The sequence below is a fragment of the Lutra lutra genome, chromosome 9 (genome assembly GCF_902655055.1).
Source record: "Lutra lutra chromosome 9, mLutLut1.2, whole genome shotgun sequence".
Lineage (NCBI taxonomy): Eukaryota > Metazoa > Chordata > Mammalia > Carnivora > Mustelidae > Lutra > Lutra lutra.
In genome coordinates this window covers 23,533,353-23,547,186 of record NC_062286.1, presented here as the reverse complement: position 1 = coordinate 23,547,186, position 13,834 = coordinate 23,533,353, and the positions used below count along the sequence as shown (strand labels likewise).

Below are 13,834 nucleotides of genomic sequence, written 5' to 3'. Positions count from 1 at the left end.
ATTTTTATACCCTGACATCTGGGACTTAAAGCAAAGGTTAGATAATCTGATTCCAGAGCTAAGAACCAATGTGGATAAGGGAAAACCTGATTTCATGCTTCTCTCCCTCCAGAGTGGGTTTTGTTACAACGAAGGCATTTTGGTCCCCTAACTCCCTCCCTTTCCTACCCCGCCAGCAGCAGATAATTTTCTCTCTCCTTCCTTCTGCTTCTCATTGAATTAAATCAATTGTTTAGTTTTCATTTGGCTTCTCCTTTTTTTCCTCTCATCAGATCAAGTGCTTTTCTATTTTCCTTGAGGATTACCAAAATGAGCTCTTAGGGAAAAAGAGGTTTCTCAGCACTTTAGCTTCTGTTCCTTCTATTTATTTGCTTTGCCTTTTATTATCTTTTTTGCTGACACCCCAGGACACACACGCAGAATGTAGAGATTATTGGCTTTTTCCCTTTTTCCTAAATGAAACCTGTTGGTTAAAAAAAAAAAAAAAAAAAAAAAAATTGTGTCCCCAGAAAGATTTCTTCTTTTTAAGAGGGCCAGAGATCTAATAAGGGATATGTAAAAGCATGCACACATATGCACATACCCTTATATAGCTATTTGTAGACATGCACACACAAATCTACACATACTTACTATACACACACACAAGCATCAGTGAACTTGGACCTGAGAGGGAGTTTGCAGAACTCCACCAAACATGCAAGTTGTACTGTGACTTTAGGTTACAACTGAACTCATAGTGTTAAGATTAACAATACTATCAAGGAAAACCAACTCCCCCTACCTTCCTTCCCTCCCTTAATGAGCACACTTGGTTCTTCTAATCATTTGATATCAAAAACTGATAGCATTTCTCTTCAGAGTGCTTGGCAATGAAGGGACAGTAAAGCAAAACGTTTAAGTCCTGGTGGCAGACCATCACAGCAGAGATGGTCAAAGTGCCCAGAGTTGGGTCCTACCATGGCCCAGCTGCCCTTTCTGGAGTCCAATCATTTCCCTTCCCCCTACTGGATTGAGTTTCCTCCCCTGCAAGGTGAAAGGTGGCACTCAATGACCCTTAAGAGCTCTAGGTCTTTGAAGTTCTGAATTCCTAAGTTAACCCACTCTTAGGCCAAGCTCCCTAGTGGGGATAATACCACCTATTCCTTCCTCTAAGTTTCAGAATTCTGGACTGAAACCTAAAGCCTGAGTTGAGGGTAGGGTAGCAGAATTTGAGTGTGAAAACTAAACAATAAGGAAACTCTTAATGTGGTACCAATGTGCTATGGCCGCTTTGTAAGATCACATGAACAAAGGAGACTTTCAAATATGCCCAGCAACGGGGACCACCATAGCCCCCATGAGTGATTTCCAAAGGAGAACTCATCTGTCTGGGTCCCACCATCCCACGCCTTGATCTTTGACCTCTTTGCAGAGTTAGATGGTGGGCTTGAGACCATATGCTGGGCATAGTCCTCAGAGCTGTCAGGGTACAAAGAAAGGAAAGTAAGGCCTGGGGCAACAGGGTATCTCACCAAAAACATCATCACAGGTTTCTCTCCTAGACAAGTGGGGAGTCTGAGAAACTTGCTTCCAATTCCAGACCCACCACTGACTTGCCATGTGACCTTGGGCGAGTCCTTCACTTCTTTGCTTCTTGGTCTTCTCCGCAGTATAGCCAGGGGTTAAGCTTTGTGACCACCATGTTTGTCTCTGGCTCTGACTTTGTGAAAGGCCAGACGTGGAATGTAGTGCTTTTAAATCCCATCAGGTAGAGAGACCTACACGATAACGCAGGAACCTCTCAGAAGCAGGATTCTGCCATGAGGAGCTCAGTTCTTGATGAGATGACAGTTTAAAGTCAGACAAACCAAGAAGATTTAAGATTTAAGAGATGCTAGTGATACAGATAGATCCTTCACCTTCTACACTACCTTTCTTTTTTCATTTTTACCCCTTTCTTTCTGCAGACAGTCTCTAGCACAGAAATGCATTAGAGGCAAGTTTCTGAGCACATTCCATGGTACATTATACACAACAGCAAAAGAGTTCTGTACCCAAAGGAATTTGGGTAATATTAATTTTATGTTCTGCTCTTAAAGAGTCATGACTCTTTGACCTGCTGAAGTTCTAGGAAACCCTGCAGTGAAAAAGCTCATTTCCTTTTGTTTGACCCAGTAACCTTCCAACTTAACTTGATCCCAGAGCTTCCCCATGAGACCTGTCAGCCCTGCATGGGGCTGGTGTTCTGGGACACGTACTCTGGGGGACAGCACAGCATTATCCCCTGACACCACAGCTAGTGTGGCATGTGTCCAGAATGAGGCCTGCATGGGTCACATTGTACTCCTTCTGTCCATATTCCAGCCCATTAAACTTCTGCTGCTCCTTAGGTCCCATCAATATGATTGGCATCATGATCAATCGAATGAATAATAGCTTATAATAATGATTTAATGGTTTAATTGCAATATGGACAATTAGCCAATGGTGGTAGAGTCCTGTGTGGTTTGTTGAGATGGAAGTCTGTCCATCTATTCATCTGTTTACCAAAGTTCTCATTCAAAGAATATGATTAAGAGGCTTCTGCTTCAGGATGGTGGGTTGCACTCATGCTTATCTCCTTCTCTCCTGAAACACCACTCAAGTGATGATCAAGGCTTCAATGGAGGGATAAATTCTGACTAGCAGGCAGAACTGGAGGAAACCCGTGAGCGATTTTAAGAGCACACGGCTGGTGACAGAGAAGCTGAAGTGGCCATAGCTGAAAAGATGCAGAGAGGGTTTAGCGCAAAAGAGGGAGCACATCTGCTGGGAGACACCACAGCCGAGTACTGATAAGGGATCCCTCTGGAAGGATGGAACAGAGTAAATTTTGTCTGGAGTATGGTTACCCCATGTGTCTCCATCCCCTTTCAACCTCAGTTTTCCAGACTAAAAGTAACAGGATACCCAACCACAGGGGAAAGGAAAAGGTGCTAAGACTGCTAGCAGCAGTGTTCGTGCCCAGAATGATGTGTCCATACTCCTGGCATTGGGGAGCAGGCATCAGCAACGTGGCAGAGCCCTGACACCTGCCATCAGGCCAGTTCTGACAGGTCAATCACCATCTACATGCACTGAAGCCCGATCAGCAATCCTTGTCTCACCTGTTTGAATATAAGGTGCTGATCCAGGATCAACCAGCCTATGAATAGCCCAGCAGCATGGAAAAGAAATACCAGGGCACCTGGGTGGCTCAGTCAGTTAAGCATCTGACTCATGGCATGGCTCAGGTTGTGATCTCAGAGTCCTGGGATCGAGACCCAAGTCGAGCTCTGCACTCAGTGTGGAATCTGCTTGGGATTCTCTCTTCCTCTCCCTCTGCCCCTCCCCACACACGTGCTCTCTCTCTCTTTCTAAAGTAACTAAATAAATCTTTTTTAAAAAGAAGAAAAGAAAGGAAAAAGAAATACCAATATAAAAAATTGTTCCCAGAGAAAACAGGATAAATTAGGTAACAGAAGTTAATTTGAAAAGTAAAACTCTTCAGAAAAATTTAAGGTGGAGAAGAGGGGATAATGAAGGCATCAAAGAAATAATAAAACAAATTTACTAGAAATGAAAGAAGAGTATGTTTTCTGATTGAAAGAACCCACCAGATGCCAGGAGGAGTTTTTATAAAGATCTGTACCTAGAGACATTGTATTGAAATTTTAGCAACTCAGTGTTAAAAAAAGATCCTGAGGGGCACCTGGGTGGCTCAGTTGGTTAAGCATCTGCCTCTTGATGATAGCTCGGGTGTCAATCTCATGGTGGTGAGTTCAAGCCTCACATTAAAAAAAATAATAACAAAATCCTGAAGACCTCCAAGAAGAGAAAAGACAGATTGACTACAAAGAAATTAACAATAAAACTAGCCTCAGACTTCTCCTCAGTCACACAGATGCTAGACAACACTGAAGTAAGGCCTTCAAATTTCTGAAGCAGAATTTCTAATCTAGAGGCTATCGCCAGAAAAGCTGTCAACCAAGTGTGAAGACAAAATAGAAATATTTCAGATATTCAGAGATTCACAATGAGTTTCTCCTGAGGAAGTTTCCCAAGGATGGTGGCTGATGGAAGAATCCCAGTGAAAATAAATCCCAGAATAATGGCTCTGCAGGAAGCCCAGAAAATAGCTGGTCTAAATTAAAACAGGAAATCAGTGTCTTTGAGAAGAAAGGAGAGATTTTTCAAGGAATATATAAAGGTGTTAGTGATATGGTGTAAAAGGCACATGGAAAATAAATAGAAAAAGGAAAGAAAGGAGGCAGATATAAAAGAGAACAGCAACTAGAAATTTCTGGAAAGACAAACTGCACAAGAAAGTCTGGGCTCAAACATGAGGCAAATTAAGACAGAGAAAGAGAGAATATTCATTTGATTCTGATGCTAGAAACATTCTTTATGAAGTAGAATGTGTTGTTTGGACCTATGGAGAAGGTCACAAATAGAACCTTTCTTCACTGTACTGGAGAAATATATGTACATCAGTGTAAAAGTTCTACTTACTGATTGTCAAGGTTTAGTATCAACCTGTAAACCAAACACAAGACTTAATCGCTCTTAGACAATGTTGACAATGTGAGGAAAAGCCCAGCTGACACGGGAGGTGGAGGTGGACAAGGACAGAAGGACTAACAGCCATCTTCTAGTGAGGAGAGCCAGCAGAATGGTGTATAAAGTGGATGGAACAAGTAATACAAATGCGATGGAAAGTTAAAAAGGCAAGTAATAAAAAAGTAAAACAGGATTTAAGAAATAAAGAATTAGAAGAAAGGGGAGAGTACCATTTTTCTAACTGTCCCCTGGATGTAAGCCTAAAGTTGTTGCATCCACAAGTAACAAGATGATCGCCATATTTAGAATCCTGAAGGAGGCCACCAAAGAAATGAGAAATCCTTAAATTATGTTTCTGGGACTTGGAGAGAAGAGCAGGATTGAGGGATAGCTTTGAGAAAATTATGATTATGAACCGTTCTGGACTGTTTGACTTCGGGCCACGTGCATATATTACGTTGACTCCTTGAAGTCACTGATTACCTTCCCTGTGACAGGCATTGTGTTCAATACCAGATATTTGGAGGTGGTACCAGCCTTGTAGCAGAAGCGTCTACAGAAACAGATGATGGGAGTTTAGGAGCCCTTCCCAGTGATGTGTTTGTGGAGATCGGAGGAGAGGAAGCGGGGCAGGGAAACAGAGTTCACAGAGAATTTGGCCAACCAATTGAAACTGTTGCTATAGAACTGCCAAAGAGGCAAAGCCATTAGGATTTGGGGGCTTGGAGGATTCACATGATTCCTTTAGACTGACCATATCCTAGGCAGGCAGATAGAATTACTGACAGTTTGGAGCTGGGAGGGTCCTTAGTGAGATCTATCCAACTCTTTCATTTTACAAAGGAGGCTTGGTAGTGGCAGAGCTAGTTCTCCTGATTCAGTCCTTCCGATGGTGAGTTTAGGAATAGCTACAAGGAGCTTCCCATGAAGACATCCCTCAAAGCACAAAATCGACATCTCTCACAGACCTACAGAGGCTAGGCACTGCACTGGCCACATCACGTGTGTTAATCTCTACAACAGCCACGTGACATAGGCTAGACACATTACATTCGAGCAAACTAGTGTTTAAAGAGTTTAAATCATTTCTCTGAAGCTTAGAACTCGACAGACACAGAGCCTGGATATGAATGAGGCTATCTGACTCCAAGGTTCACACCCCTTGGTTTCTGGCCCGTAATTTGCACCTGGCTGACCAAGATAAGAGTTACACATCCCTATTTTGGTGACCGAGGTAAAAAAAAATAATAACCATTTCATATTTAATCATGGAACATATCAACATGATCCGCTAGTGAGGGAAACAGGATCCCGGCACCATCTAAGCAAGGCTCGTTCTTTGATCCGCTTCTCCACTCCCCCACGGCCCACTTTGGGGGAGGGTCTGTGAGCTGCCAGGCCATCCTTCTTAATTAGAAGGTACCCAGGAGCCTCTGAGTAGCCCCAAGCTATTCTGAGCAAAATAAACAGGAAACGGAAAAGAGGGAGGGGAGACAGAAATGCTCACTGACTTTAAAAGATTTATACTGACAATATCCCAAGGAGCTTATGAAATGTATTTTTTTCCTTTTTTTTTTTTTTTTTTGGAGAGAGGAAAGGTGCTGATGAAGAGATAGCTCTCAACTAGAGTTTCATTGACAGTGAAAATACTTTAAGCTCAGGCTTTTATTGATAGCCCACTTGCACAAAATAAAATTCATATAAACATCATCTCACATATTAGAACTGGAAAAATAATCCATCTTCCAGTCAACTTTGAAAAAGTCCCATTATTGAGCTACTAAATTACAAGGACAGAATCAACATGTGCTCCCAAACCCAGGAGGAAGAAACAGTGGTGCAGGGGGAGCCCCAAACTTAGTGCCTGATTCAGCTTGATTTTTCTCCCGCTGGGAACTTGAGTTTCCCCTGGGGGATGTGTCTGCACACATGCACGTAATCCTTCTAAGAAGAAGGAAAACACTGCCTTTCTCTTCCCCACATTCCTTCCCTCCATAGCTCCCAAAATGGATTTCAGTATGACTTTTCATTCACTTGAAAACATCAGAGTAGGGTCTCAGACCAGGGTCCGGTAGTTAATCCCTTCCGTGTGACAGGCTAGCTCCACCCTAACCCCAGACTGTGCCCCAAAGCCTCTGGAGCAAGACTCTGGCCCCAGAGATGCTTCCAGGATTTTCACCTGCTCTGGACAGACACACTCATGAAAGTGTTGGAAACCCCTGTGGATCCCAGAGTCCGTCCCCCACATGGCACTTCTGCTTAAAACAGTAACACTCTAAACACACCCCCCTAGCATTTAACCACACGCTTTCCTCATGTGACTGGTGCTGTAGGACGAGGTCGGGTCAGTAGGGATCCCCTCCTTTCCCCCACCATCCCAGATTCATCTTCCTAAAGCACTGCTCTGATGACCTCACTCTCCTCCTCAAAAAGCTCTTCCAAAAAAAAGTTGAATACCTTCAGCCAGGAATTAGAAGTCCCGTAGGGTCTGCTCCCAGCCCCACTGCCCTCCCCTTCCTTATACCCCAGCCTCATGTTCAGCTGTCCCGCTGAGACCCAGTGCGCCTACACACTTCCTACATTTATGCCTTTTCTCCTCTTCTCTCAGCTTCCACATGGCTGGTTCTGCCAATATCTTTGTCTTTCTCTCCCTTTAAGAGCTAGCTCAGAGGTCACCTGCTTTATGAGTCTTCCCACCTGAACCTAATGTCTTCTTCCCACAGCCTCTGAAAGTGCTTCCCTTGTATGTGTTTTACGACTTTATAACCTCTCCTGTTGATGGCTGTTCTTCCTGGGCCCTCGTTCCCCTATGGACCTGGAGTTCCAGAACTGTGTCTGGTTTATGTCTGTGTCCCCAGGACAGAGCCAGTGCTTGGATGTTTGCTCAACATTGGCATCCAGTAAATGAAATTTGAGGGCAAGAAAGAGTGAGCAAAAGAGCCAGTGAAAAATGGATTCGGGGGGTGCCTGGGTGGCTCAGTGGGTTAAGCCACTGCCTTCGGCTCAGGTCATGATCTCAGGGTCCTGGGATCGAGCCCCACATCGGGCTCTCTGCTCAGCAGGGAGCCTGCTTTCCCCTCTCTCTCTGCCTGCCTCTCTGCCTACTTGTGATCTCTCTGTCACATAAAAAAAAAAAAAATTAAATTAAAAAAAAAATGGATTCGGTCCAGCATCCTGCTGTCTGCCTTTCTCTCTTTTTCCTCCTGAGTGTATAAGCCATAAAGCTTGGCCATAACGCACCCTCCTCGTATTTTAGGATAAGGGATATGGTAGGATAATGAGAAAGATACAAGGAAAAGAGCTCTGGTTAGAAATCCCAACACCTGGGGAGCGCCTGGGTGGCTCAGTGGGTTAAGCCTCTGCCTTCAGCTCAGGTTGTGGTCCCAGGGTCCTGGGATCGAGCCCCGCATCGGGGGCTCTCTGCTCAGCGGGGAGCCTGCTTCCTCCTCTCTCTCTGCCTGCCCCTCTGCCTACTTGTGATCTCTCTGTCAAATGGATAAATAAAATCTTAAAAAAAAAAAAAGAAAGAAAGAAATCCCAACACCTGGACTCTGGTCTGGAGTTTCATATCAAGATGTTGGACAAGTCATTTCCCCACTCTGACCTGCAGTCTGCTTCTCTAGGAAGGTGAGGGCTTCCTATTAGATGATCTTTAAGTCCTTTCTAATTCTGAGTTTTTTATTCTATTTTTATTTATTTACTTATGTACTTATTTTTATTCTATATTTATTTATTATTTCTTCTATCTCTGTGATGAGAATATCTCCCCCATTGTAAAACAAGGTCATAATTTAGATTATTTATTGAGGTTTGTAGAGCACTTTTCACTGGCCCATCTGCCACATCTGAAACTTTCCAGCAATCACAGAGGTTTCAGTTTCCAGTCCTGACCCCAGGACCCCAGTCCCACTTAGATACAGTCTTGTGCTGACCTCATCCTGATGTTACCTGGAAGTCACAATTCTCCACTTCCAGAATTTTGCAAATCTCCAATTCCTGACATAATACCTTCTCCTTGAAGAACAGGTCCAGTAGGGATTCCTTCTTTTCATCTGCATCATTCTCTGCCCCTGACTGCTAGCTCATTTCCCTACATGGTGAATTGGGTTGTCTGTAGAAAGAGACCAATTCGAAGGGGTGTGGAGTGATTTCAGTAGGCGGCTGAGCACTCATTAGCTCATTCCCAGCCGAGGAGTCGGGGGTTTTGGAATAGTCTTCCACTGCAAAAGAAGCAGCATCAAATGGCTCAAAACTTCAAGGCAGAGGTATGGCAAATAAAATTAATGCATCAGAAGGAATGCCTGAAACAAGACAATGGTGCTGTGCTTTTATGCTGACAATAAGCCCCATGGATACAGGTTTCTTATAGATCACTTGGCCTGTGCTACTGGAATTAGGCTTGACTTGCCCCAGAGGGAAACTCTGCCACAGGCATGGCACCAGGGGGATTTGTAGGGCTTTCTTTGTGGAGACCAGTTACAGATTCACATGACTCATAGACTCAAGAGCTGAAATGGATCTTAAGAGTTGATTGAGTTCAGCCAACCCTTTTCACCCTGTTTTATAAACGAGGAAACTGAAATCCAAGACAGTTAATGCTTCACACAAGATCACCCAGCCAGTAACCAAAGGAGCAGGAGCCATGAATGTGTGACCCAAATGCTGCCTCTCCAAGCCACCCACCTCTCAAGGGAAACCTTTAACTTGTCAGCACTATTTGCGATTGTAGAGCCAACGCGTACATTCCTGAGAAACTCTGACTTGGCCGTAAATTGAAGGCCAAGTTGGCTTGAAGGCAATATGGAGAGCTCGGGTCAGCTTTTATTTGAAACTGTGGCCTGTCGGGTGGCCTGAGATGCCCCGGAGTGTACCCTGGTTCGTGGGGTGTGGAAACACCCTACATGGATGTTGGCAAGATGGCACTGATGTCCTTGCTCCACTCTTGGTGCATTTATGGAGTCAGTGACTGTTAAGGCCATCCGTCTAGACCAGGATGTAAGTCCAGCAGAATGTCTTAGCACCTAGGTTAGGTTTCTGATGCTGGTTACTCTTTGGGGATTAGGTAATCCCCCATATTTTTCTCCAGTTTCCTGTGACACCTCATTAGTTGTGCCTATTATAGTCTGGCAAAGAATCTGTAGCTATCATCTCTACTTTGACGTAGAAGACAGTGGAAGTCAAATAATTGATTATTTAATAGGGTCTGTCCTCTCTACACACAACTGGGTAAAGCACTCTCTATGCTTATGTCGTGTGATCCTTACAACCATCCTTTGGAGTAGGTGTTTTCACTCCCATCTTGCAGATGAAGACCTGAGACACAAGGACATAGTGCTAGCAAGTTGGGGAGCTAAAGTCAGAACCTTAGTCTGCCTAACTATAAAGCCCAAGTCCTGAATTACCATTCTCTTGCCTCAGGCTTTGCTTTTCACAGAGATAATCTTAGAACAGGGAAGGAGGACTGTTGTATGTGAAGAAGGTGAGAAAGTCCCCCAGCATTACTGGCTTGGGTGCCGTTGGTCTCTATATCCAGCCACAGAGATGCTGCTGGTCCTCCTCTCTGGACACACCTGCAAAGTCACCTTCTCTGTCTCTTGCCAGGCTCCTTCCTCCTCCTCAACACCTCTGCAAACTCCAAGCACACCATCCTGAGCCCATGGATGAGGAGCAGCAGTGAGCACTGCAGGTTGGCTGTCTCCGTGCACAGGCATCTGCAGCCTTCTGGGAGGTACGTCGCCCAGCTGCTGCCACACAACGAGCCTGGAAGAGAGATCCTCCTGGTCCCCACTCCGGGAAAGCATGGGTAAGTCCTTCCCCATGTCCAAAAGTGATTCTATAAAAGGCCATTTGGCTTTGGGCTGCAAATTTCCAGAGTCTGTGACATCTACTTAAAACTCACCATTGTCAGGGCGCCTGGGTGGCTCAGTGGGTTAAGCCTCTGCCTTCGGCTCAGGTCGTGATCTCAGGGTCCTGGGATCGAGCCCCGTATCGGGCTCTCTGCTCAGCATGAAGCCTGCTTCCCCCTCTCTCTCTCTCTCTCTGCCTGCCTCTCTGCCTACTTGTGATCTCTCTCTCTCTGTCAAGATAATAAATAAAAATCTTAAAAAACAACAACAAAAAAAAAAACTCACCATTGTCCTTTAATGGGTAGGATCCAGATTGAGCCATTACTGCTAATATTCCCAAGGTAGTATCTTGGGCACTGATCTGTGGGGCCCTCTGACCGCCCAGGCTCATGGTCCTACCAGAGGCCAGAAGACCAGCTGGCAGAGTGGGCATTTAATGAGTGGGTGTTAAAGATATTTATTTCCCAAAGTACAGATGGAGCCAAGAAGAAAACAGCCAAGGGGAGTGTTAAAAGGCCAAAATGAAAGTAATTTAATATGCTGGAAACTGGGTTTTACCAGCAGGACTTTGGCAGGAAAGAAACTATTGGAGGCACCCAAGCAGGTGCGACAGGAGTGCGGGACCTCAGAGCAGAACTGCTCAGGGACATCACAGCAGTATCAGTTTCGTGGAGATTGGGACAAGCTTTGTTCCAGAACCTCTAAGACTTACGGGGTCTTGAAGTCACACCAGATGCCCATGTCAGTGAGCTCAAGCTTCCAGGAGATACTCGATTGCTTACTCAGCAATCCTCTGACCTTCTAGAAGTAGTGACATTGGAAAGCAACCTTGAACCAGGGTGTCTGTGTGCATACCTATTTTCCTTATTCCATAAGAATAAATACCATCATAAGACCCCAGATTTGAGGGGCCCACAATCTGAACACTTCAGATAATCAACAAGTTTAGAGATCTTTCATTGTGACATGTTTTCAGAAGAAAGACCTCAAATTTCTATCTAAGCTTAGACTTAGCTTCTCTCTAAGAAGAAACCCTTCAGAAAAGTCCCATTCGAACAATGGCGTTACCCATTCTTCACCGCCATAGCATGCTGGGTCAGGAGGAGAGATTGCCTGTCTACTGCCTTTCCAACAAAGCTCTGTGGCCTCCTTACTAAGTTCTTCAAAGTCTCTGCCCTGCTCTCCTACTGCTGACCCACCTGTCTTTAGTTGTGCTTCAAAGAATTGCAAGCCGCTATCGTCCCAGCAGGACTGAAGCCTTGGCTTCAAGAAGGGTGCTATCCCCATACCTAAACCCTCCATCTTCTTGTCTCTGAAATGCCTCAGTGGGCTCTGTGGGAGGGTCCCAGCCCCAAGTGCCTCTTGCTCGGTTCACCAGAAGTTTGGAATGTTGGGTGTCTGGGCTGCCCAGTGTTTTGGATGAGCTGTCCTCTGGGCTAAACTTCCCTCCAGCATGGCTTTCCTTTCTTGTGAGAAACCCAGGTGCTAAGGCCTCCCACCTGTGTGCAGGGGTGGGCGCCAGCCTCAGCTGCTTTGTTATCCTACAGGCATCGGCCCTGCCTCATGAGCTCTTTATTCTGACTTCTGCAGTCAGCACTCTTGCCCCACTGAACCCAGCAGAGACCCGACAGTGCTGCTCAGGGCTGCCGAGATTCACGCCATTCATCTGTTCAAGTGTGCGACTGGGGACTGGGACCCGTTGATGTCACAGGCGGAAGTGAAGTACAGAGTCTCCTCGAACTGCAGGCTGAGCATGTGCATGGGTGTGAAGGAAGGGTGCCAGAGGGATTTCAGTGCTTCCTGACTAGCAGAGCCTGGTCCCCTGGATAGCATGGGCAGGAGACCAGAGCTCCTCTGTACCAATAGCCTTGGGGGCTTGCAAAGACATTTCCCATCTTTATCTTTCCGTGCTTGCAACTACTCCATGAGTTACCATTTAACAGATGAGAAAACTGAGGCAGAGAGTGGAAATAGGAAGTGATATGGCCCAAAGTAGACTCCAGAATTTTCTCCCCTTTCCTCATTCCTGCACTTTCCAGGAAACACATAGCCTCTCAGCAAGAATTCAGGGCAAAAGAGTGGGGTCAGAAAAAAGGACATGGGCAGTGATGGAATCTTGCAAAAAGAGGTGATCTAGTTTCTTTGGTGCGTCCAGACAGATGAGCACAGGGGGCACGTGCCCTCACAGAGAGTGAGAATAAGGAGAGGAAGGCAGCACTGTGCGGGCAGGCTGTGAGGCCGCCATTGCTATCACTCTCCAGGTCCGCCCTCCTGGCCATTGTGTTGCATTCCCAAGGTGACTCTCCCATTGCCTGAGTTGGCCTGTTCCCTCGAGAGTGGGAGTTGAGGCAGAAGAGGGGAAGCAGGTGTGCTGGGGCAAGCCCCCTGACCTGATGGCTCTGACTGGGGCTGCCCTCCATCTACAGGGGCTTCGCCTTGGGCTGGGCTCCATGCAACCCCGGGCAGAGATGCTCTCACCCGGCCCTGGCAGAGCCATCTTGGAGCTTGAGGATGAGCAGGAATGATTCCAAACTGAAACTAAAGCTGCTGGGGCCAACCTCTCCACCTCGAGCAGAATCAATGGAGTGAGGGTAGAAGGCGGCAGCTGAAGGGGCAGGCCAGGACGCTCCACTGCCCCAGGCACCTTGGCAAGCTGCTGGGCACGGGCACCCGTCCAGTACCTCACAGGACCCCCAGCATTTGCATCGAGCTGGATTGGGGTTGCTCAGCCTCTGCACTGTTGACATCTGGGACCAGAGAATTCCTTTAGGGGGCGCGGTCCTGGGTTCTGGCTCCCAGCTTCCCAGGCCTCTACCTACTTGATGCCAGGAGCACCTTCCCTGGTTACGGCAACAAAAGTGTCTCCAGACATTGCCAGATGTCCCCTGTGGGGCAAAATTTCCCCCACTGAGAACCACAGAACTAGCTAGAACATTTTGGAGCTGGGAGGAACACCGAAATGCACCTGGTTCAACCTTGTCAACTCACGGGGTGGGGACTGAGGCCCAGGTTGGGGAGGGGACTTGCTCCATGTCATAGGATGCATGTCAGTGTTGGTCGACAGGTGTTTTGAGCCCTATACTCACGTCTGTGTGCCAACCTGGGTTACAAAGATGTATAAGGGCCAGTGTCTATGCTCGAATGACAGTAACTACTACTGACACTTATAAACGTTTTCTAGATGCGCTGACTGGTCAATGCTATGCCCTTTGTGTGCATTTTCTTATTTAACACTCGATAACATGGTGACACAGGTACCGTTACTATCTTCCATTTCACAGATGAGGTAATGCAGTGGGGTCAGATAACCTTCTCTGAGGCCATCAGCTAGATAGGGTGCAGGGGAGGTGTCTACACCCAGCTGGCCTGGCTTCAGACTATTTTTACCCATTGCTGGAAGAGCTCAGTTAGACTGTGGTGGTGAGGAA

General features: G+C 46.2%; 1 protein-coding gene across 1 annotated transcript in view; it reads left to right on the top strand.

The window, feature by feature from the left end:
• ALK (ALK receptor tyrosine kinase) overlaps nt 1-13,834 on the top strand; it is a 676,514-nt gene that overhangs the window by 354,826 nt on the left and 307,854 nt on the right. The window contains exon 4 of the mRNA XM_047745310.1: nt 10,162-10,363. Within this exon, the coding sequence (XP_047601266.1) occupies nt 10,162-10,363 (202 nt within the window). The remainder of the gene's footprint in view (nt 1-10,161; nt 10,364-13,834) is intronic.